Source organism: Triticum urartu, chromosome 7A, assembly GCF_056163025.1.
Source record: "Triticum urartu cultivar PI428250 chromosome 7A, HENAU_Tu73, whole genome shotgun sequence".
Taxonomy (NCBI): Eukaryota; Viridiplantae; Streptophyta; class Magnoliopsida; order Poales; family Poaceae; genus Triticum; species Triticum urartu.
The window spans coordinates 355215-377589 of record NC_141879.1 but is presented as its reverse complement, the minus strand read 5'-3'; the positions used below and the strand labels follow the sequence as shown (position 1 = coordinate 377589).

General features: G+C 43.8%; 1 protein-coding gene and 2 non-coding genes across 3 annotated transcripts; 2 read left to right on the top strand and 1 right to left on the bottom strand.

Moving 5' to 3' along the window:
- Positions 1 to 6347: 6347 nt before the first annotated feature.
- TRNAA-CGC (transfer RNA alanine (anticodon CGC)) lies at positions 6348 to 6420 on the top strand. The gene has a single exon. It is a non-coding gene; the product is annotated as a tRNA-Ala (tRNA).
- A 1020-nt stretch (positions 6421 to 7440) lies between these two features.
- On the top strand, positions 7441 to 7513 carry TRNAR-ACG (transfer RNA arginine (anticodon ACG)). The gene has a single exon. It is a non-coding gene; the product is annotated as a tRNA-Arg (tRNA).
- Positions 7514 to 8700: 1187 nt separating this feature from the next.
- On the bottom strand, positions 8701 to 9376 carry LOC125529866 (plastocyanin, chloroplastic). Its single transcript, XM_048694293.2, has one exon. The coding sequence runs from the start codon at positions 9306 to 9308 to the stop codon at positions 8841 to 8843; it is 468 nt and encodes a 155-aa protein (XP_048550250.1). The 5' UTR covers positions 9309 to 9376; the 3' UTR covers positions 8701 to 8840.
- Between the last annotated feature and the right edge of the window lie 12999 nt (positions 9377 to 22375).

Genomic DNA, 22375 nt, shown 5'->3' with positions numbered 1-22375 from the left:
TATTAGCATTATTTATGAAATCTTGCAGATAGGATGTCAAAATATTGTTTCCTCGACGATTTTCTTGAGGAAAGGTTGTATGTGATACAACCGGAAGGTTTTGTCAATCCTGAAAGATGCTAATAAGTATGCAAAGCTCCAGCAATCCTTCTGAGGACTGGAGTAAGCATCTCGAAGTTGGAATGAATGCTTTGATGATGATCAAAGATTTTGGGTTTATACAAAGTTTATGAGAAACTTGTATTTCCAAAGAAGTGAGTGGGAGCACTATAGAATTTCTGATGAGTATATGTTGTTGACATATTGTTGATCAGAAATGACGTAGAATTTCTGGAAAGCATATAGGGTTATTTGGAAAGTGATTTTTCAATGGAAAACCTGGATTAAGCTACTTGAACATTAAGCATCAAGATCTATAAGGATAGATCAAAACGCTTAATGGTACTTTCAAATGAGCACATACCTTGACATGATCTTGAAGGTGTTCAAGATGGATCAGTCAAAGAAGGAGTTCTTGCCTGAGTTGTAAGGTATGAAGTTAAGACTTAAAGCTCGACCACGGCAGAATAGAGAGAAAGGACGAAGGTCGTCCCCTATGCTTAAGACATAGGCTCTACAGTATGCTATGCTGTGTACCGCACCTGAAGTGTGCCTTGCCATGAGTCAGTCAAGGGGTACAAGAGTGATCCAAGAATGGATCACAGGACAGCGGTCAAAGTCATCCTTAGTAACTAGTGGACTAAGGAATTTTCTCGATTATGGAGGTGGTAAAAGAGTTCGTCGTAAAGGGATACGCCGATGCAAACTTTGACACTAATCCAGATTATTCTGAGTAGTAAACTGGATTCGTATAGTGGAACAGTTATTTGGAATAGCTCCAAATGTAGCGTAGTAGTTGCATCTACAAAATGACATAAGAAATTTGTGAAGTACATACGGATCTGAAAGATTCAGACCCGTTGACTAAAACCTCTCTCACAAGCAAAACATGATCAAACCCAGAACTCATCGAGTGTTAATCACATGGTAAATGTGAATTAGACTATTGACTCTAGTAAACTCTTTGGGTGTTAGTCACATGGGGATGTGACCTTGAGTGTTAATCACATATCGATGTGAACTAGATTATTGACTCTAGTGCAAGTGGGAGACTGTTGGAAATATGCCCTAGAGGCAATAATAAATTAGTTATTATTATATTTCCTTGTTCGTGATAATCGTTTATTATCCATGCTAGAATTGTATTGATAGGAAACTCAGATACATGTGTGGATACATAGACAACACCATGTCCCTAGTAAGCCTCTAGTTGACTAGCTCGTTGATCAATAGATGGTTACGGTTTCCTGACCATGGACATTGGATGTCGTTGATAACAGGATCACATCATTAGGAGAATGATGTGATGGACAAGACCCAATCCTAAGCATAGCACAAGATCATGTAGTTCGTATGCTAAAGCTTTTCTAATGTCAAGTATCATTTCCTTAGACCATGAGATTGTGCAACTCCCGGATACCGTAGGAGTGCTTTGGGTGTGCCAAACGTCACAACGTAACTGGGTGGCTATAAAGGTACACTACGGGTATCTCCGAAAGTGTCTGTTGGGTTGGCACGAATCGAGACTGGGATTTGTCACTCCGTGTAAACGGAGAGGTATCTCTGGGCCCACTCGGTAGGACATCATCATAATGTGCACAATGTGATCAAGGAGTTAATCACGGGATGATGTGTTACGGAACGAGTAAAAGAGACTTGCCGGTAACGAGATTGAACAAGGTATTGGGATACCAACGATCGAATCTCGGGCAAGTATCGTACCGATAGACAAAGAGAATTGAATACGGGATTGATTAAGTCCTTGACATCGTGGTTCATCCGATGAGATCATCGTGGAACATGTGGGAGCCAACATGGGTATCCAGATCCCGCTGTTGGTTATTGACAGGAGAACGTCTCGGTCATGTCTGCATGTCTCCCGAACCCGTAGGGTCTACACACTTAAGGTTCGATGACGCTAGGGTTGTAAAGGAAGTTTGTATGTGGTTACCGAATGTTGTTCGGAGTCCCGGATGAGATCCCGGACGTCACGAGGAGTTCCAGAATGGTCCGGAGGTAAAGATTTATATATGGGAAGTCCTGTTTTGGTCACCGGAGGAGTTTCGGGGTTTATCGGTAACGTACCGGGACCACCGGGAGGGTCCCGGGGGTCCACCAAGTGGGGCCACCTGCCCAGGGGGGGCCACATGGGCTGTGGGGAGTGTTCCTTGGCCTACATGGGCCAAGGGAACCAGCCCCACTAAGGCCCATGCGCCTAAGAGATGGAGAGGGGGCAAACCCTAATGGGATATGGGCCTTAGGGCCCATATTGGTGCGCCTCCCTCTCCCATCCCCTCTTGGCCGCCACCCTTGTTCCCCATCTAGGACTGCCGCCCCCCTAGGGTTGGGAACCCTAGAGGGGGCGCAGCCCCTCCCCTTCCCTATATATATTGAGGCATTGGGCTGCCCACAACACGTGATTCGATCTCTCGTTGGTGCAGCCCTGCATCTCTCTCTCCCTCCTCTTCTGTGGTGCTTGGCGAAGCCCTGCAGGATTGCCACGCTCCTCCATCACCACCACGCCGTTGTGCTGCTGCTGGATGGAGTCTTCCTCAACCTCTTCCTCTCTCCTTGCTGGATCAAGGCGTGGGAGACGTCACCGGGCTGCACGTGTGTTGAACGCGGAGGTGCTGTGCGTTCGGCACTTGGTCATCGGTGATTTGAATCACGACGAGTACGACTCCATCAACCCCGTTCACTTGAACGCTTCCGCTTAGCGATCTACAAGGGTATGTAGATGCACTCTCCTTCCCCTCGTTGCTGGTCTCTCCATAGATAGATCTTGGTGACACGTAGGAAAATTTTGAATTTCTGCTACGTTCCCCAACAATCCCCTATATGTGTGGGTTATCATGCGCCTAGCCCGATAAGGCCAGAGCGCCTCCCCGCAGCCCATGCTAGCCCTTGGGTCGTGGTGAACCCACTTGTGGACTTCCCGACCCCTCTGGAACCTTCTGAAAGCTTCCCGGTACAATACTGAAAAAACTGCACCTTTTCTGGAACCCAAAATATGACTTCCCATATATAAATGTTTAGCTCTCGACCATTCCGAGACTCCTCGTGACGTCCGGGGTCTCATCCGGGACTCCAAAAAACATTTGGTTACGACTCATCAAATATCCCAATACTACTCGAGCGTCAATGAATGTTAAGCGTGCGACCCTACGGGTTTGGGAATTATGTAGTCATGACCGAGACAACTCTCTGGTTAATAACCAATAGGGGGACCTGGATGCCCATATTGATTCCTACATTTTCCACGAAGATCTTTTATCGGTTGAACTTTTATGACAACATATGTAATTCCCTTTGTCTGTCGCTATGTTACTTGCCCGAGATTCGATCATAGGTATCTCTATACCTAGTTCAATCTCGTTACCGACAAGTCTCTTTACTCGTTCCGTAAAACATCATATTTCAACTAACTCCTTAGTCACTTTGCTTGCAAGCTTCTTGTGATGTGTATTACCGAGAGGGCCAAGAGATACCTCTCCGATACACGGAGTGACAAATCTCAATCTCGATTCACACCAACTCAACAGACACCTTCGGAGATACCTGTAGAGTATCTTTATGATCACCCAGTTACGTTGTGACATTTGATAGCACACAAGGCATTCCTCCGGTATTCGGGAGTTGCATGATCTCATGGTCGAAGGAACATGTATTTGACATTAAGAAAGCAGTAGCAATAAACTGAATGATCATATGCTAAGCTAACGGATGGGTCTCGTCCATCACATCATTCTCCTAATGATGTGATCTCGTTATCAAGTGACAACACATGTCCATGGTTAGGAAACATTAACCATGTTTGATCAATGAGCTAGTCTAGTAAAGGTTTACTTGGACACGGTATTTGTTTATGTATCCACACATGTTTCCGACCAATACAATTCTAGCATGAATTATAAAACTTTATCATGAACAAGGAAATATAATAATAACAACTATATTATGGCCTCTAGGGCATATTTCCATCAGATATATATGTGGCCTAAATTGCACACACACCTTTATTATAAAATCGTTCCACATTTATAAGGGGATCACTGATGCAATGTCGCAGTATTGGTGGGGTGATGACGAGAACCAACGCCGGATGCACTGGTTTGCGTGGTGGAAAATGTGTGTGCCCAAAGATAACGGAGGGATGGGCTTCCGTGACATCCACAATTTCAACTTGGCTATGCTCGCAAAGAAAGTTTGGAGGCTGATTGAAAATTATGACTCTATCTGTGCAAAGGTTTTGAGATCAAGGTACTATCCCACGGGTGATATTCTAAATTGCGAGTTGAAAAAGGGCTCATCTTTCGTATGGCAAAGTATATGGGTGGGAATTCAAACTTTCAAGAAGGGTAGTATATGGAGAGTTGGAGATGGAGCAAAAATAAATATTTGGGATGATTGCTGGATACCGAATAGCTCTTCAAGGAAAATAGTGACAGTTCGGGCGAATCAAGTGCTTACTAAAGTTCATGAATTAATAGACCCAGTCTCGGGGGAATGGATGAACTGCTTATTCGTGAGAATTTCTGGCCTATTGATGTGGACCGCATTCTTCAAATCCCAATCCATCATCAGGAGATGGAAATCTACATCGCATGGCACCTCACGAAGAGTGGCGTTTTTACGGTACGGTCAGCTTATTATAAACAGTGGGAAGTGTGTTATGCGACAACCCCGGGTGCACTTCAGTCAGGTGGATCTTCATCACATCCGGTGTGGAAAAGATTATGGAACCTCAAGCTACCAGGGAAGATCAAAAAATGTCCATGGAGGTGTTTGCATAATGCTATTCCATGTCTTTGTGTCCTTGCAAACCGCCATATTGGCAGTAACTCTCAGCGTCCAGTATGTTCTTCGGGAGCAGAAGACATAATGCATGCCCTTTTTAAATGCCCCCGAGTAATGCAAATTTGGGAAGCCCTTGGAATAGCAAAGGAAGTAGCGGATGCAGCGCTAGTGGATCATGCTGGTTCAACATTGATTGAATTTATGCTATGTGATCAAGCCTCTCAGCACATGTATATGGACCCAGTTAAACTACCAGAGTTGTTTGCAACAGCATGTTGGTACATATGGTGGCAACGCAGGCAATTGGTCCGGGGTGAACAAGTTCAGTGTCCAGTTCAGACTGCTCCAGCAAAATACGCTTTAACCTTGAATTTTGTTAGAGCAAGAGGAATTTTGACCCAAGTTCCACATGCAAACAGATGGTCTCCTGGCATGACCGGACAACAAATACTGAATGTCGACGCATCCTACTCAGAAGACGATTTCACAGGAGCTTGTGGAGCTGTGCTTCGCGATAACAGAGGAGGCTTCATCAAGGCAGCTACAGCAAGACTTGACCACGTCCCAGATGTGGTTTCAGCAGAAGCAGCAGCGCTGTTGGAGGAACTAAAACTAGCACAGAGCACTGGATGCAACAATCTTTTAGTACGTATGGACAACCTGATAGTGGTGCAGGCGCTACATAATAATGAAGGACACTCGATGGTGGCGGCTCCTATTTTGCAAGATTGTCGAGTGATGTTGAGAGAACTCAGGAAGGCTGTGGTAGAACATTGTATTAGAGAGTCTAATATGGTTGCCCATGACCTAGCTCAGTGGGGCGGTGCCAATACTCCTACCTTTTGGGTGGAGGTTCCGCCGGATTTCCTCTTTAAATTTTTAGCTGATGATGTAAGTGTCATTTGAGTTTTAATAAAGCTAGTGATGATGGCCTTCCCGTCAAAAAAAAATCATTCCACATTTATGTTTTTTTGCGACACCACTTACCATCTTGTTTTTATTGTACGGGAATAGGCGAGTGTGGGGAGAGGGAAGGGTCTAGAGCCATTGAGCTAGGGAAGTGTAATTTTTTTTCTCCCGTTGCGACACCCAAGCAAATTTGCTACTCCCTTCGATATAAAATAAGTGATGTGGTTTCATTTCAAATTGAAGTAGTACATACTAACATACATCAGTACCACGATGACGCATCATCGCCAGAGTGTACAAGTCAGTTAATTAGTCCTCTAAACAACATCAGGGATTGTACCGGGAAGCTTCAAATTTAGTACAGTATTGTGATTGATCTATTGTGGTAAGACATCCATATGGATGTTGTGCACTCTATATTTTGTCCATATAATATAATAGGAAACAAGTTGCCGTTAAATACTCCATATGGAGTAGTACGTACTGACGGGAGTAATTAATTAACAGACCAATTAATCACGCGTACCAACGTAACAAGCAACGGGGGTGTAGCTCATATGGTAGAGCGCTCGCTTCGCATGCGAGAGGCACGGGGTTCGATTCCCCGCACCTCCACCTCTTCATTTTTATTTTTCATTTCAGCCATTCTTTATTTTTAGCACACAGATCATTTTTAGGCATATCTGACATTTCCTTTGTTTTGGGCAATAACGATTCCCTTTTCAGGAGATGAAACATACATAACTAACTATGATGCATTGGGGTGGCACAACTAGGACACCAATTTTGGTTCCAAATTATTTTTGACTTGGGAAATCAATCCTCCTGCAGTTGGGAATGCTTGCAGGCTTGGAGCCAAAGCTGGGTTAACCCTGAAGCCCTTTTGATGAATCCCATGGACCAAAGCAAACGTAAGGGCAACTCTAACCGATCCCTATACATAACGGAGGATCTGGCGGAGTAAACCCTTAGTGGGACATTTTTACTCCACTAAATTTTCGCCAGACCTAAATTAAAACTCGGTAAAAGCACTCGTGAATGAGGTGTTACTATCACCCTCTCAGCCCACTTGTGCGCGTCTGCTCCAAGAAGAAAAGACAATATCCATTACTCCTTCCATGGTAAAATCCAGCCCCAAACTGAAACACAAAAAAAAAAATATACGAGCCTCTCTTACTACACACCTTTTTTTAGCGAATCTCTCCTGCACACCTATGCCAATGTATGAGTCACGACGGTCGAGGGGCAAAGCCGAAACAACAGAAGACACACATGCGACCCAAGTAAAAATCTATCGTGCCTCGCAACTAAACCACAAATCGACACCGATAGAAGGAACAACACGACAACAAAAGGCACACGTTATTACTAAGAAAATCCCGTGAGTTACAACTTAAAATTCTTTTTTTCGCGTGATGGAAAAGGAAGCAAAAGGTTCAAAAAAAAGAAAGAAAGCAAAAGGTAAAAAAACTGCAAAAATAATAATCAGAAAGTGACCTAAATATTATTTAAAAGAGGTCTATGTGGGGGATTAAGAATACATGTGTGGCTGACTAACACAACGGTTGTACATGGTGCTTAAAGGAAAAGATAATTGATATATGATACGACCAAAAAGAAATATAACACACGCAGGACTCCGTGGCCCAATGGATAAGGCGCTGGTCTACGAAACCAGAGATTCTGGGTTCGATCCCCAGCGGAGTCGCGCCTTCTATTTTTTTTTCCTCCCGAAGAAAAAAAAACCCGGCCATCCTCTGTAAGAAAACTAAAAAACGGGCCAAAAGTGCAGAAACACACACGGCCCACGTACAAAAAGCACGGGCACATAGTGCCTATTTTTTTTTGTAAGTTCAAAAAACCATGGCTTGAAAATTTTCAAATTTCTGCATTACAGCAATGCAGTATAATGCGCCAACATTTCAACATTATACATGTTTGCACGTGAAAAATACAAAAAATACAGAACACATGCAAATTAGGGGCTTGTTCTTAGTTGTTTCTGGGCAAAATTTTGCCTTTTTTTGTGCAGCACGTTGTATTCTTGAATGAAATCTCACAAGTAGTTAGACCACAAGCATGCGTATTGATGTAAAAAAACTAAAAAAGAAAAATCTTTTAAGCACCTTTTTTTAGCAGTTCAAAATAACGTGCTATGTTGCCCCATGCTCAGATTCTGTCTTGTAACTGTTTACGTAAATTACGTAAATAATTTGCTAATAACGCTCAATGTTGCTATTTACGTAAATTACGTAACAAGTATTATGCAGGTCTAGCATTCGGTGTGGTGGTGGGGAGGGGGAGGGGGGGGGGGGGATGAGGATCCCCTAACGTGGGCTATCCTACAATTGAGTCACTGCCATGTGGGTCTCATCAAGCATCAGTCCCACCTGTCAGCAACAGAAAGGCGGGGTAAGGCAATGATAGCAACATAAGAGGATCCATGTCCGTGTGTGTACTCTATTTCTAAAGAAAAAAAAGAGGAATAGACACATTCAAGTGAAGCCCAAAATTTCTTGTTTTCAAGTTTTGCTCCCATGCAACATTTGAACCCATTGGCCTTATACACGTATCCCTTTCTCTTTGGGTGTGCTGGATTTTATTTCTTTTGAGGGAATCGTTTTCCTATAACAATTGTTAAAGTTACTCTTGACTTTGGGTGCATGACATGTGGGCCCATTAGGTGTCTGGTCCATATGTCATAGACCCAAAGTCACAGGTGGTAGCTCAATTATATTTGCCTCCTATTAAAGGTACGAAGTCGGGACACATATATAGTATATCTGAGAGAACATACTAATTTTCGATGAGCATAACAAATTGAAAAAATAATTAAGCATACACGGCAGCCATAGATCATCAATCAAATCAAAGCTAAGAAGAAGGAGTGCGTACTTATCATCAAGAGCCTCATCTCATCTTATAGTTGAAAACATATACATATAGCGTACGTACGTACAATTAATCAATATGCATGCATGACACGCCCGATCGATCAACCGACCCGCAACAATTCGCAAGAGCTAGATGACAGCTTAGTTGACGGTGACCTTGCCGACCATGCCGGCTCCGGCGTGGGGCTCGCAGTAGAAGCCGTAGGTGCCGGGGACGGTGAGCGTGACGGAGAAGGTCTCCCCGGGGGCGTTGAGGTACTCCTCCTGGGAGATCTTGGAGACGTCGACGCCGGAGGGCACCGCGTCCTCGTCGAACACCACGTTGTGCGGGTACCCGGCGTTGTTCTTGAAGGTGATGGTCTCGCCGGCCTTGACGCTGAAGTCGTTGGGCTCGAACACCAGCACGCCGCCGTTGGCGCCCAGGAGCACGTCCTGCGCCATCGCCGACCCGCCCAGCAGCATCGCGCTGGCGGCCATGGCCACGGCCGCGCTGGCGGCCTTCTTGCCCAGGGACGCGCGCACCACCATCCTGCTGCTCCGGGGAGCGGCCACCTTGGCGCCGGCGGCGAAGGAAGGGACGGAGACGGCTGCAGAGGAGAGGGCGGCCATGGCTGCTAGCTAGCTAAGTGGGAAAGAGTACGTACGTAGATAGATAGAGCTAGACGGGGCAAGGTGCTGGTTGGTTGCTTTTATATCCACAAGAGCCGGAGGATTGGGTGGTGAGGATGAACGGTAACCAAATCTGGATGCCGGCGCCTGATTGGCTGCCGCCTCTCCATCCGGATGAGATGAGGTCCATTTGCTTGCATCTCGTCCATATATCCACCCATGTCCTACTGTCCTCTCCTCCCCTGATACATATGGTCCATAAACACATCATCCCATCCTCGTCTTGTCCACGGCTGCAACGTGCATGTGTGCGTACATACACATTCACTCGGCTCCACTATTTATGTATCATCATCAACTCAACTCATTCTATGATGTGCTACCTACATCATTCACTGGGTTATCTCACCGTGCCAAGGAACAACATGGGTACTATCGTTTTACATAAAAATTGCAGCTATTTCCATCGGCAATCAAAATATTTTCACAGGAAAATGACTGGGATAAGGTCGTGCCCGGATTGTGCCATGTGGTAACCTACACGGCACCCCGACCCCTTGTAGATGGCGAGACTTTGAGATCCCCCCTCTCCTTGCTCTGCTCCACTTATGCAGATTAATCAAAGTACTGTTGATAAAAGCCATAGCGATTGATGCGTTGATGGCCCCACAAACCGAGAACAGAAGACGATATTCAAGGACAAATTACTACTCCCATAATATAGTGCATATAGATTTTTTGAAATGTCAGCCAAATATGTACAACATGAAAATACGTCTTATGATGTATCTAATGATATGTATTTGGTATTCTAGATGTACATATTTTTCTCTATTTGGTATGCTAAATAGTCTTATTTTTACCTGCCCATCATGCCTAAACTGTTAGCCTCCTTGTTTATGTACTGATCTCTAGAGCTAATAGCCTCCTTTGTGATCTTAGCAAAATTCATATTGTTTCACTTACTAATTTTAATCTGAATGGTTTAGCTCACCTTGTGAAAAGGAAGACTTTCACTTTCTTCATTTTGAATTTTTGATAGATGCTTTACTAAGGATTAGAATAAAAAAAATGACTTCCATTAGTGATCCATCTTGGAGGTTTGTAGAGGAGTAAGAGTAGGAGGTGGCTTCTGAGTTTGACATGGATCCCTAAATATACCTTTGTCCAAAATGAAACTTAATATTTTTTGATGTCATTGCTTTGCGGGTTGCTTTTTACTATGTTATTGGCCAAAAAGTTCCACATACAACATTGTGTATTTTGTGATCTTAACCAAATGTGTCATGCTTCACATAGATATTGTAATCCAAATTGGTTTAGCCTACCTTCTTCTAAAAAGGAAGATTTTCACTTTCTTTATTTCCATGCGCATTTGTACTGAAGATAAAATAAAATGTTGTGACTTTCATTAACAATCCATTTTATGCTTGGATTTATAAGTCAAACTAGGGATTGCAGTTTCATTCTTCAATTTGAACCCTTTTTCCATTAGCCAAGTTAGTACACATGTTGACTATGTTATGCACTTTTTCTATAGACATTGGCTTCCTTAGCTTCGGATGGTTGTTCGCATAGCAAGCACTAGGTAATCTTGGTGATTTTTTTATCTCCTTTCCTCAAGTTCTAGAGTTTTTTCCGCAATTCATTAAACTTTTGCAGTTTGTCTTTTTAGCAAGCTCAAACCAATGCCTAGGTGGACGCTCACTGTTAGCCTGCCGTGGAAGCAGTTTGTCAAGAAATGTTGTCTTGGCAACAAGAGAAGTATAGTAGGACCAGGAAGAGGGATGATGGCTAAGGTGGCAACTATTAATAAGAAACGGGGAAGGAAATTGCTCTAAACTAGAAGATGCTTAACTGTGCAGGTCGCTATAAGTTTGGGTTTGGGTAGAAGATACTTAAACGTGTGCAAGTTGCTTTAATTCTTAGGTTACGGAAGCTTAGTTTGTCATGGTTTCATGGCGTACCCTAGTCCCTCCTGAATTGAATTTTTGTTAACATGCCTTACCATTATAGTGGCTACATATGAAGTCATAATTGTCTATTGCCTTAACATGTACTCCCTCTATAAAGAAATATAAGAGCATTTAAAACACTAAAATAGTGATCTAAATGCTCTTATATTTCCTTACGGAGGGAGTACTGCACTATATTGTATACATGATCTTACCTCGGGTTTTTACATGTCTTGGGAAACTGCAGTTTTTGCACAATCTTATTTTAAATTTGTAAGAGACTCCTGCACGCATGGTTCAGCTACAGAGTTAAATGTTCTGGCATTCATTCAACCCAGGCGCGGCAAAGCGCACGTATCCATCTAGTATAAGGCTATGCAACAGTTTGGATGTCAGGGAGGGTTTCCTCGGGATGCAGCAGCCGTGGCAAGGGAACCAATTTTCACGGTTTAACTAGTGGCCTCCTCAGTTCATGCCTACTATGCCTAATATTCAATCTCAACAACAGCGGCAATTTGTTCCTATGCTTGGGTAGTTCCGAGGTGTTGGCTGATACGTCTTCGTCGTATCTATTTTTCCAAACACTTTTGCCCTTGTTTTGGACTCTAACTTGTATGATTTGAATGGAACTAATCCGGACTGACGTTGTTTTCAGCAGAATCGCCATGGTGTTGTTTTATGTGCAGAAAATAAAAGTTCTCGGAAGTCCTGAAACTCCACGGAATGTCTTAGAAAAAATAATAAAAAATCCTCGCCAAAGATGAAGACCAGGGGGCCCACACCCTGTCCACGAGGGTGGGGGCGCGCCCTCCCCCCCTGGGCGCGCCCCCCTACCTCGTGGGCCCCCTGGAGACCCTCCGACGCCAATTCCAACTCTATATATTCGCTTTCGGAGAGAAAAAAATAAGAGAGAAGAGTTCTCGCGTTTTACGATACGGAGCCGCCGCCAAGCCCTAAAACCTCTCGGGAAGGCTGATCTGGAGTCCGTTCGGGGCTCCGGAGAGGGGGATTCGTCGCCGTCGTCATCATCAACCATCCTCCATCACCAATTTCATGATGCTCACCGCCGTGCGTGAGTAATTCCATCGTAGGCTTGCTGGACGGTGACGGGTTGGATGAGATTTACCATGTAATCGAGTCAGTTTTGTTAGGGTTTGATCCCTAGTATCCACTATGTTCCGAGATTGATGTTGCTATGACTTTGCTATGCTTAATGCTTGTCACTACGGCCCGAGTGCCATGATTTCAGATCTGAACCTATTATGTTTTCATGAATATATGTGTGTTCTTGATCCTATCTTACAAGTCTATAGTCACCTATTATGTGTTATGATCCGACAATCCCGAAGTGACAATAATAGGGATACTTCTCGGTGATGACCATAGTTTGAGGAGTTCATGTATTCACTATGTGCTAATGCTTTGTTCCGGTTCTCTATTAAAAGGAGGCCTTAATATCCCTTAGTTTCCATTAGGACCCCGCTGCCACGGGAGGGTAGGACAAAAGATGTCATGCAAGTTCTTTTCCATAAGCACGTATGACTATTTACGGAATACATGCCTACATTACATTGATGAATTGGAGCTAGTTCTGTGTCACCCTATATTATGACTGTTACATGATGAACCGCATCCGGCATAATTATCCATCACTGATCCGATGCCTACGAGCTTTCCATCTACTGGTTTACGCTTATTTACTTTCCTGTTGCTATTGTTACAATCATTACAAAATACCAAAAATATTACTTTCGCTTTCATTAATCTTTTGTTACCGTTACCACTACTATCATATTAGTTTGCTACTAAATACTTTGCTACAGATATTAAGTTATCCAGGTGTGGCTGAATTGACAACTTAGTTGCTAATACTTGAGAATATTTTTTGGCTCCCCTTGTGTCGAATCAATAAATTTTGGTTGAATACTCTACCTTTGAAAACTGTTGCGATCCCCTATACTTGTGGGTTATCATTGGCCAATTATATCAGGGGTATGGAGGGGGTATCAGCAAACTCAGCAAAAGAAGAAGAACAAAAGTGCCAATTCTCTGAAGGACAAATAGCTCTAACAAGACTGGTGAAGCTATGCAAAGCAGAATAGAGGAAGCTATGGTTAAAAATGATCCTAAGCTTAAGGATGTAATATGTTACAATTATGGTGAACCAGCACACTTTGTGGGAATTTGCCCTGTCCCCAAGTTGTGCTTAATCTCCATAAGCCTGCCAATAGTCTGACAAAATAAAATTGAAAACATATTGGCAACAATAGAGTCATACAGGCCAACAGTATGCCTATGTCGAAGGAAGTGGTGGGCCAATCCAGAGATTATGTTGTCACCCATGTTTGGTAAAACCTCTCTTGCCGCCCACTCCAATCGCATACGTACAACTTTGAACAGTGGTTGGGGCCGTTCTGTGCAGCGTAGAGCCATAGAGTTATGCATGCTATTGTAACTTAGGGGGGGGGGGGGGGGGGGGCAGGATGAGTACCAAAGAATGTTTACGCAAGAAAGAAAGCGAGTGACATAACCAAGTGCCTTGGAAGGCGCACAATGTAATTCACACTAAATTGGAAGATACATATCGTTTGCAAAACAGAAAATTGAAAGATACATTCTGGTAGCGATGATATTTTGTCGGCGGGTACACGTACGAAAGCATTCCAAGTGAATGCACTCTTGTGTTCACTTCAAACCAGAGAGGGAGATGACAATGTATGGGGCGAGTTGAAACATGAGAGTCAATAGGACTGTGCATGCCACCTTCCACCGACTAATTCCAAACCTCTTCACCAGGACGGCTTTGTCCAAGTATGCCATGCTCATCTCCCTGATGGTCCAACCGACTTCCAACGCCACGAGCGCCCCAACCGTAACGAAGCAAGAAGCGATGGCCTTTTTGCGCTCCACGGGAGCCAGCACCGCGTACAACCCGAACGCGCCAAGGGTCTTAGCCGAATAAGACAGGAGATTTACCGAGTTGAGCAAGGACAATTCGCGTGTTTGTGACACTGTGCCCAACCCAGCAACCATGAGAAGGATGATGGATGCACCGGACAAGGTGAACGCGTCGGTGTGCCGTCAGCTCGGTAGCCACCAGGCACGGCAAAGGCTGCGGCAAACGTGACCGTCGTGATCAGCACAGAGCCGAGGCCAATGATTTGCGTTTGGCTGACGATGCTCTGCGATGCGTCATCTTTGTTGTTGTTGTCGTCGTCGATATCTCTATCTCTCGGTAAGATATTGTTCCGTGGGGCAGCAGTCAAACTGGCGGCTTCGTTCAGCAACCACCATATCCTAGACCGTGAGTTCTGGAAGAAAAAAGCCGACAAGTCAGTGGAAGTTTATATATACTCTCTCTGTTCGGAAATACTTGTCACTAAAATGGATGTATCTAAAACTATACAGGTACATTCATTTCTCCGATAAGTATTTCCGAATGAAGGGAGTACGTGCATACATACTCTATATGCGTGCATGAAACAAGAAAAGTTACCGAATAGCGTCTGGCTATCTCTTGCTGTATCCACCTGGTGAATGCTACATTTCGTGGTGTTTCTCCCTTTTTGTTGGTTATATTTAGCTTAACCTCTGGTGTTGACACCAGAGCATGGAGTATATATATATCCCCGACCTCAACTGCGAGGTGCAGCGCAGTGTTCCCGTCCTTGTCCTGCATGTTCATGACTGACGATGTGAACAACTTGCCTTGTTCTTCGCAAGCGTACTTTACCACCGCCCAGTTTTTTTCCTGGACCGCGACATGGAGGAAGGTCCTGCCGTTGGCATCGCGTAGCTGGGCGCAGTAAGAGCCACTCTTTTTCTTTTCCCTTTTTGAGGAATCAGCCGTTCGTTTTTAGAAAAAGAGGATGACCCCGGCCTCTGCATCCGGGCGATGCATACGACCACTTTATTAATTATTCTCACAAGACCTTACAAAGTAATACAATAGTAAGACTAAAGCCGCCGTCTAAGCAACTCTATCCAGTTGATGAAGGGGCGCAGATAGCCTGAGCCTAATACCAAACAGACATCGCAGCCAAACCTAACATCTAAGACCTGAGGTCCCATCCAGGACGCCTACCGGGCATGGGTCTCACCGGTCCGACGTGCACTCAGAGGCCGCCGCCACCAACTGCCACCGCTCCATCTTCAGAACTGTACTGATGCATCAACCTTACTCGGTCCAGCTATCGTCGACGCCACCACGGCGCCCAACGGCACCTCCTCCCTGCGCGCAAACAGCTGAGCACGTCGCGGTCGCCACTGATACACCTCAGCACCATGCTGCCAAGTACCACCAGCCGACACAGCTTGAAGTCTTTGGAAGATCTGTCGTGCGTAGCACCTGCCTACCAGGCATGACAAAGCGTAGCACCTGTCGGTCAGGCATGACTTGACATCTCCACCGAAGCTTCGTGCAAGATGAAGCCGCTCCACCTACAGCCTCTCTGAACGGGACGGGAGCACCCTAGGAAGACACGGCGAAGAGTTGGGCACCACAATCACCACGAGAGCCGGACCAGCCAACCGCCATGGCGAAGCGACACCACTAAAGAGAGAACCGCCGCCATCAGGAACGCCAAGAACGCGCTGCAGCTGTCCCACCTCCCCGCGGACCCAAAGCGGCGCCTTCAAGAAGGTGACGGAGCCGGGCACCGCCGCCGCCCAACCAAAGTTGTGGGTTTTCACCCGGGTGCAGGGGGAGGACGAGGGGGAGGGAGCTGGATCTCGAAGCCGCCTTCAAGAAGGAAACAGCGCCTGGAGCGCCGCCGGCGTCGTGGCCGCCGCAGCCGGCCAAGAAATTACTCCGATCCAGAGCTCCCAACCCCACATCCGCGCAGTCCGCCACCGGATCCGGCCGGACTGACGAGGAGGAAGCAGCAGCACGGGGGCGCCGTCTTCAGATCTGGCGAAGGAGAGCAGCAGGGGATCCCTTCACGCGGCGCCCGCATCCACCGCCAACTCGCCGCCCGCGCGGCCGAGTAGACGCCGCCCTCAACTCCGGCGAGCGCCGCCCGCCGCCAGGACGACGCCGCCCTCACGAGCAGAGGCCGCCGCCTCAAACCCTAGGCCCGAGCCCGAGCGGCGTCGCGGCCGAGGGCCTCGCCACCACTCTCATCGGCGGCCGCGCGGGGGACCCGGCGCCCGTCTCCGGCGGCGGCAAGGGAAGGAATCGAGAAGGGGAGGAGGCGGACGGGGAGGTCGGTCGCCCCCGAGTCGCCCTCGAGAGGGCGACGCGAGGGAACGGGGCGAGAGGGTGGGTTCATTGGTCGACAGATTCCCACGCCTGAATCAGCCGTTCGTAGCAAGGCCATAACATTATCAGGTCCATATTTTGACGCAGCGAGATGTATGGGAAACGACCCATTGCTGTCTGGCACATACGCTGCAGATGCGTCGGTGGACAGCAGCAACTCGGTCACCCTCGTCTCCCCGAATAATGCTGCCAAGTGAAGAGGCGTCCTTCCGGTGGGACGGTCTGCTTGTTTGATAACATGTTTGTTCCTTTGCAATAGCATTTTTGTTGTCTCTGCATGCAATGCAATGGTTAGCTACAGTAACACAAGTTAATTTCTGCTTGTTTGATAACATCTTTGTTATCGTTATTAGTTCAAACCAGTGGCGACGCTACACACAGGTTTCTTTGTGATGTCAAGTGACATTTTCTGGTTTCTCCTCGATCAGTGTAGCATTTGCACATCATACACCTGCTTTTTTTTTCTTTAATATTGAGTGTGCACATATTGGACGTTTTTCCCTAGGTAGCTACCATGTCTACCTTAATCTACATCGATCGAGATGGTAATTCATAAAATATGCATGGAAAACTGATAGAATAAGCAATACAAGCAAGTACCATGCATGCATATTCCAATTTGATCATGCATGTGACCTCTTAACTATTTATCCTAGGAGCAACAAGAGTTTCAATCATTTAAAACAAGTGATCCTGCCTAGCTCTATATATGTGCATAATTATTAAGTTCTACTCCTTCCGTCCCAAGTTCCTTGTCGGAATTACTTTTTTAAGAATAAAAACTAATTAAGGCCGCCAAGTAATTAATCGAGAGTATGTTGTACAAGCAAGACAAATAAGGCTGTGTTTATCAAGTGATTAGACAAATGGAATAAATGGATACAAAGTCCTCACCTATATATATTTTGAAAGCACTACAAGGATTGTGTGTGCCAATCAGGAGGAGTCAACTGATATGTGAAAAGAAAATACAACACGCACGAACAATGCTAAACAACAAGACTAGGGAGAAAATTCTTACAAAAACAATATCACTTATGCTTCGGTAGACCCCCCTAAACACATCGATGGCTGAGATTACCTTATCCCCTTTCATAATAAAGGGCAGGATGGTCCTTTTTCGAAAGTACACCCGTTGTAAAGGCAAGGCCACTTACTATTTTAAAAGCGCGATATAAAAATCCTAAGAAAATGAGAGAAAGCATGCACAAGGAATCGAACCCCTAACCTCGTCCAACTAATTAGGCTTCTTACCACTAAGATACTCCGCCACTCCTGAGGTTAGGAAGCACGAAACATATAAGGCATCGCTATGGTTCAGGTAGCGTTGCATCAGACCTGGTCGGGTCTTTCTCCAGGTAGTTTCCTTCGAATCTGCATCAAGGAATTAATTTGTCCCGTTTATCTGCTTCCTAGAATTAATTGATCCCAAAAATCACGGTTGGTTGGAATGGAACGTAGGTCCGGCTTGCTTTCCTTGTCATTCTGTTTCTCAAACTAATCAGACCCACAAATCAAGCTACGACATATTCTTTTATTTTATACCGGATAGAATTTTGTTTCTTTCCTTCTAAAGTTAGCTCCCCGTACATGTTAAATTTGCTTCCATTGAATAAAGTTTTATGTCCAATGTAACTATTTGTTTATTATTATTTGTTCGGAAACAAACTGTTGTATCAATTTTTTTATTATTTTCCATCAAGAAGCATATTTTACTTCTGGTGTTACTCGACCTCGTAACTTCTGACGCCACTGAACTTTGCTTCGATCTAAAGTGAGTCAATTTGATAGAACACCATCCACTGCATATGATCTATTTTTGGACATCCTTCAAATGACCCTAACTTTTGCAAGCAGGTGGGCATGCCCATGGTAGGAATCCATGCCCGGTTTGAACAACGTTCTACATCATATGCAAGATGCGACATGTCCGGTCATTTATCGGCTTTTATAAAGAGAAAAATCTAGAAAATGCAAAACTTGTCTAATACCTAAACACTTTGGCATGGTGCTTTGAATTGGCCATACAAGGCCATGGAAAAAAATGAGGCCATTTAAGGGATGTCGAGAAATGAGGTGCTCCCAAACAGACCCTTCTCGCCTACCTGATCAACACCGTTCGTTAAACATCGTATTTTTGGAAATATCAAGACTAACCTCAACTTTTGCAAGCTGGTGAACTTGCCCATGTTAGGCATATGTGCCTAGTTTGAACGACTTCCGACACCATATGTACGTTGTGACACATCGGGCCATTTTTCATGCTCGGACCATTTTCACCGGGAAAACTTCAGAAAATGAAAAAATTGTCAAAATCCCAAATAACTTGGCATGTTACCTTGATGTGTTCACACAAGGCCATGGAAAAATGGGGTCATTTCAAAGATGTCAAGAAATAATGTGCTCTCACATGGAGCCTTCTTGCCTACCCGAACACCCTTCGTTAAACAAGGTCTTGTTTTGTACATCCTTAAAATGAACCCAACTTTTGCAGCAAGGTGGGTATGCCCATGATAGGAATCCAGGCAAGGTTTGAACTATTTCCAACACTGTATGCTAGTTGTGACACATCTGACTATTTATTAGCCTTTTTTCACCCAAAAAGTCAAAAAATGCAAAATTTATTAAAAATCCAAACAACTTGGCATGGTGCCTTGAATTGGTTATACAATGGCATGAACAAAAAAAAGAACCATTTCAAGGATGTCGAGAAACAACGTGCTCTCAGACAGAGCTTTCTAGCACTCGAACATCCTCCATTTAACATGGTCTATTTTTTGGACATTCTTGAAATTAATTACCTTAACTTTTGCAAGCAGGTGGGCATGCCCATGGTAGGAATCCATGCCAGGTTTGAACGATTTTCGATACCGTATGCAAGTTGTGACACGTCCTGCCATTTATCGGCCTTTTTTCACTGGAAAAAATCCATAAAATGCAAAACTTGTTAAAAAAACTCAAACAACTTGGCATGCTGCCTTGAATTGGTCATAAAAGGGCATGAAAAAAACTAGGGCCATTTCAAGGATGTCGAGAAACAATGTGCTCTCAGACGGAGAATTCTGGCCAACCCGAACATCCTTCATTCAACATGGTGTATTTTTTGGAAATCCTTGAAATGATCTCTACTTTTGCAAGCAGGTGCAAATGCCCATTGTAGGCATCATGTTAGGTTTGAACAATTTTCGACACCGATGCAAGTTGCGACACGTCCAGCCATTTATCGACATTTTTTCACCGGAAAAACTTCAAAAAATGCAAAAGTTATCGAAAAATGAAACAACTTGGTATAGTGGCTTAAATTGGTCATATAATGCCATGAAAAAATGAAGCCATTTCAAGGATGTCGAGAAATAACGTGCTCTCAGATGGAGCTTTCTGACCTATGCGAAGGCCCTTCGTTCAACATGGTCTATTTTTCGACATCTTTGAAATGGCCTCAACTTTTTTCAATTAAGTAGGTGGACATGCCAATGGTAGGAATTCATGCCAGACACCGATGCAAGTTGCGACACGTTCGGCCATTCATCGGCCTTTTTTCACCGGGAAAACTCCAGAAAATGCAAAACTTGTCAAAACCCCAATTAAATTTGTGTATGTGTATATTCTTGTTTTGCTTCAGTACAATTTATTTTGCAAACAGTAAATGTTTCCATCAAACAGAAATATTGTTTTTGCTACATTAGAATATACTTACAATTCATTGAAATGCTACCATAGAGCATAGAAATAATGCTTCTATCGAGGCGAAAAATATTTCTATCAATACGGTCGATAAATATGGAATAAATATGTTCTCATCACACCATAAAAAGGATGCTTCTACTGATAAAGAATAATGCTTCCATGCCACTTAAGCTTGTTGGGCTGCACAAAAATACATCTTGAATAACGAAATTCCTATTCTGACCCGAGACCAAATGCACCCTTGTGAACTGTAAAACTTAAAAAAATTAGTAAACAAAATAAAAAAAATCTGATTTTTTTGGTTGTGAACTTTGACAAATTTTTGCATGCCTGCAAAATTTGAGCACGAAATGACATTCGTGGAAGTCGTGGCAAAAAAACAAAATTAGTACTTCAAAATGTTTATAAAACTAGCATTTTTGGAGCATTGATTTTTTTTGCCACGGTTTCCAGTATTGTCATTTTGTGCTGAACTATGGCAAGCATATAGAGCATTTGTCAAAGTTTAGAAAGAAAACTCATAACATTTTTACTTTGTTTTTGATTTACTGTTCATCAGGGTGCATTTGAGCTTAGGAGCAGCTACTCCACGTCCCTCAAATTATTCTCTTATATTTGTATGTGTGAAGCCAATCACAACTTACTAGATTTTTTATAATAAATGAAATTTGGCGTGATTTATGGGAAGCAATTTCCGGCTAATGGTCAAGTACTATAAATCTTTCTTTTTTCAAATACTATAAATCTACCATATGTTGAAGCGTACGTTCAATCAGGAAGCACTAAATTAGAAAGCAACGAGAGGGTGCATATGTAGTGGACGTGTTTAGCGAAACGATCAACTAAAGCAATGAATTAAGGATCGATGATCCAAACCAACAAATCATGTGTGGGCCATATTAAAATATTAAACCTCTATAGTCTGATGGGCAGCCGGTTTTTAACTAAGAGCAGTGTCATATCATAATGATCACAGGAGTCAAGGTGGCCTGTTGGTTCGAAGGTAGGTTTTTGCGTATTTTTTGAACTTTAATAGAAGAGAACAAAAGGGTGTTAGTGGGCCGGCCCAGGCCGGAGGAGTACTTCGATGACGTATGTATGGACGTGTTACCCATCATACATACGAAACTAGATACGATTTGACAAAGGTCTATATTACCCTTTATACGTTTTGTGAAGGGGGGTCTACCAAACAATATTTAGTCAACTAGTCACAGTTAATAAAATGAAGAAAGACATGTGAAGTGAGGCGAATTAAGTGCTATATATGACAAGAAGATAAGAAACTTGAAATCTAAACTTAAAAAAGTTGGCAATGCTCCTAAAATGTATTTGTCCCCGTTGCAACACATGTGCAATTACCTAGTTAAGATGAAAAAGAGTTTATTTCCTTTCTGTTTTGATGTTTGCCTTCATTACTAGAATAAAAAGTATTGCTTATGTTATTTATTTCTTATAGTGGGTACAAAAGCGCCTTCTCTTGACTTTCCTTTCATACTTTTTCAGAGTTTCACATACTTTATATTTCGCAGCACCTGAGAGACTGCATCGTAGGAAATTTCAGAATGTTTTCATAGCATGATTCAGATTTAGTGTAGTGATAGCCTGGAACTTCATGTCAAATAAGCACAGTGGAGTATACTACCAAATCCATTGACATGTATGCTCATCATTCCTTTTTGTTACCATCAGTTGTTTCTTTTCACACGATTGATTTTGTTGCACTATTGCATCGTGGGAGTGAAAAAAATATAGGACTTGATAATGTGTACTCCCTTCCTTCCTAAATGTAAGGCTTTTTAGAAATTTTAATATGGACCACATACGGAGCAAAATGAGTGAATCTACACTTTAAAATACAACTATATTCGTTCGTATGTAGTCCATATTCGAATATCTAAAAAGACTTATATTTAGGAACGAAGGGAGTAGTAAGTTACTTCTAGTTTAACCTACTGGCTGTAATATTTTATATTGTGACATATTTTTCATCATGTGGCAGATATTGTTTTATGGCAGCATCTTCAACAACGAAGACATGTGTTCTAAAGACTTTGGTGTGGATGGGTGGATCTAACGGCCAGGAATGTGGGATGACCCATGATTCATGTCCGACGAGCGTTGGGCCTTGCTTGATGGGGGCGGTGCTGATTGTAGAGTAGCAT

Bases quoted from the DNA above. Each gene is read 5' to 3' on its own strand.
- LOC125529866 (XM_048694293.2), bottom strand. From the start codon at position 9,308: ATGGCCGCCCTCTCCTCTGCAGCCGTCTCCGTCCCTTCCTTCGCCGCC.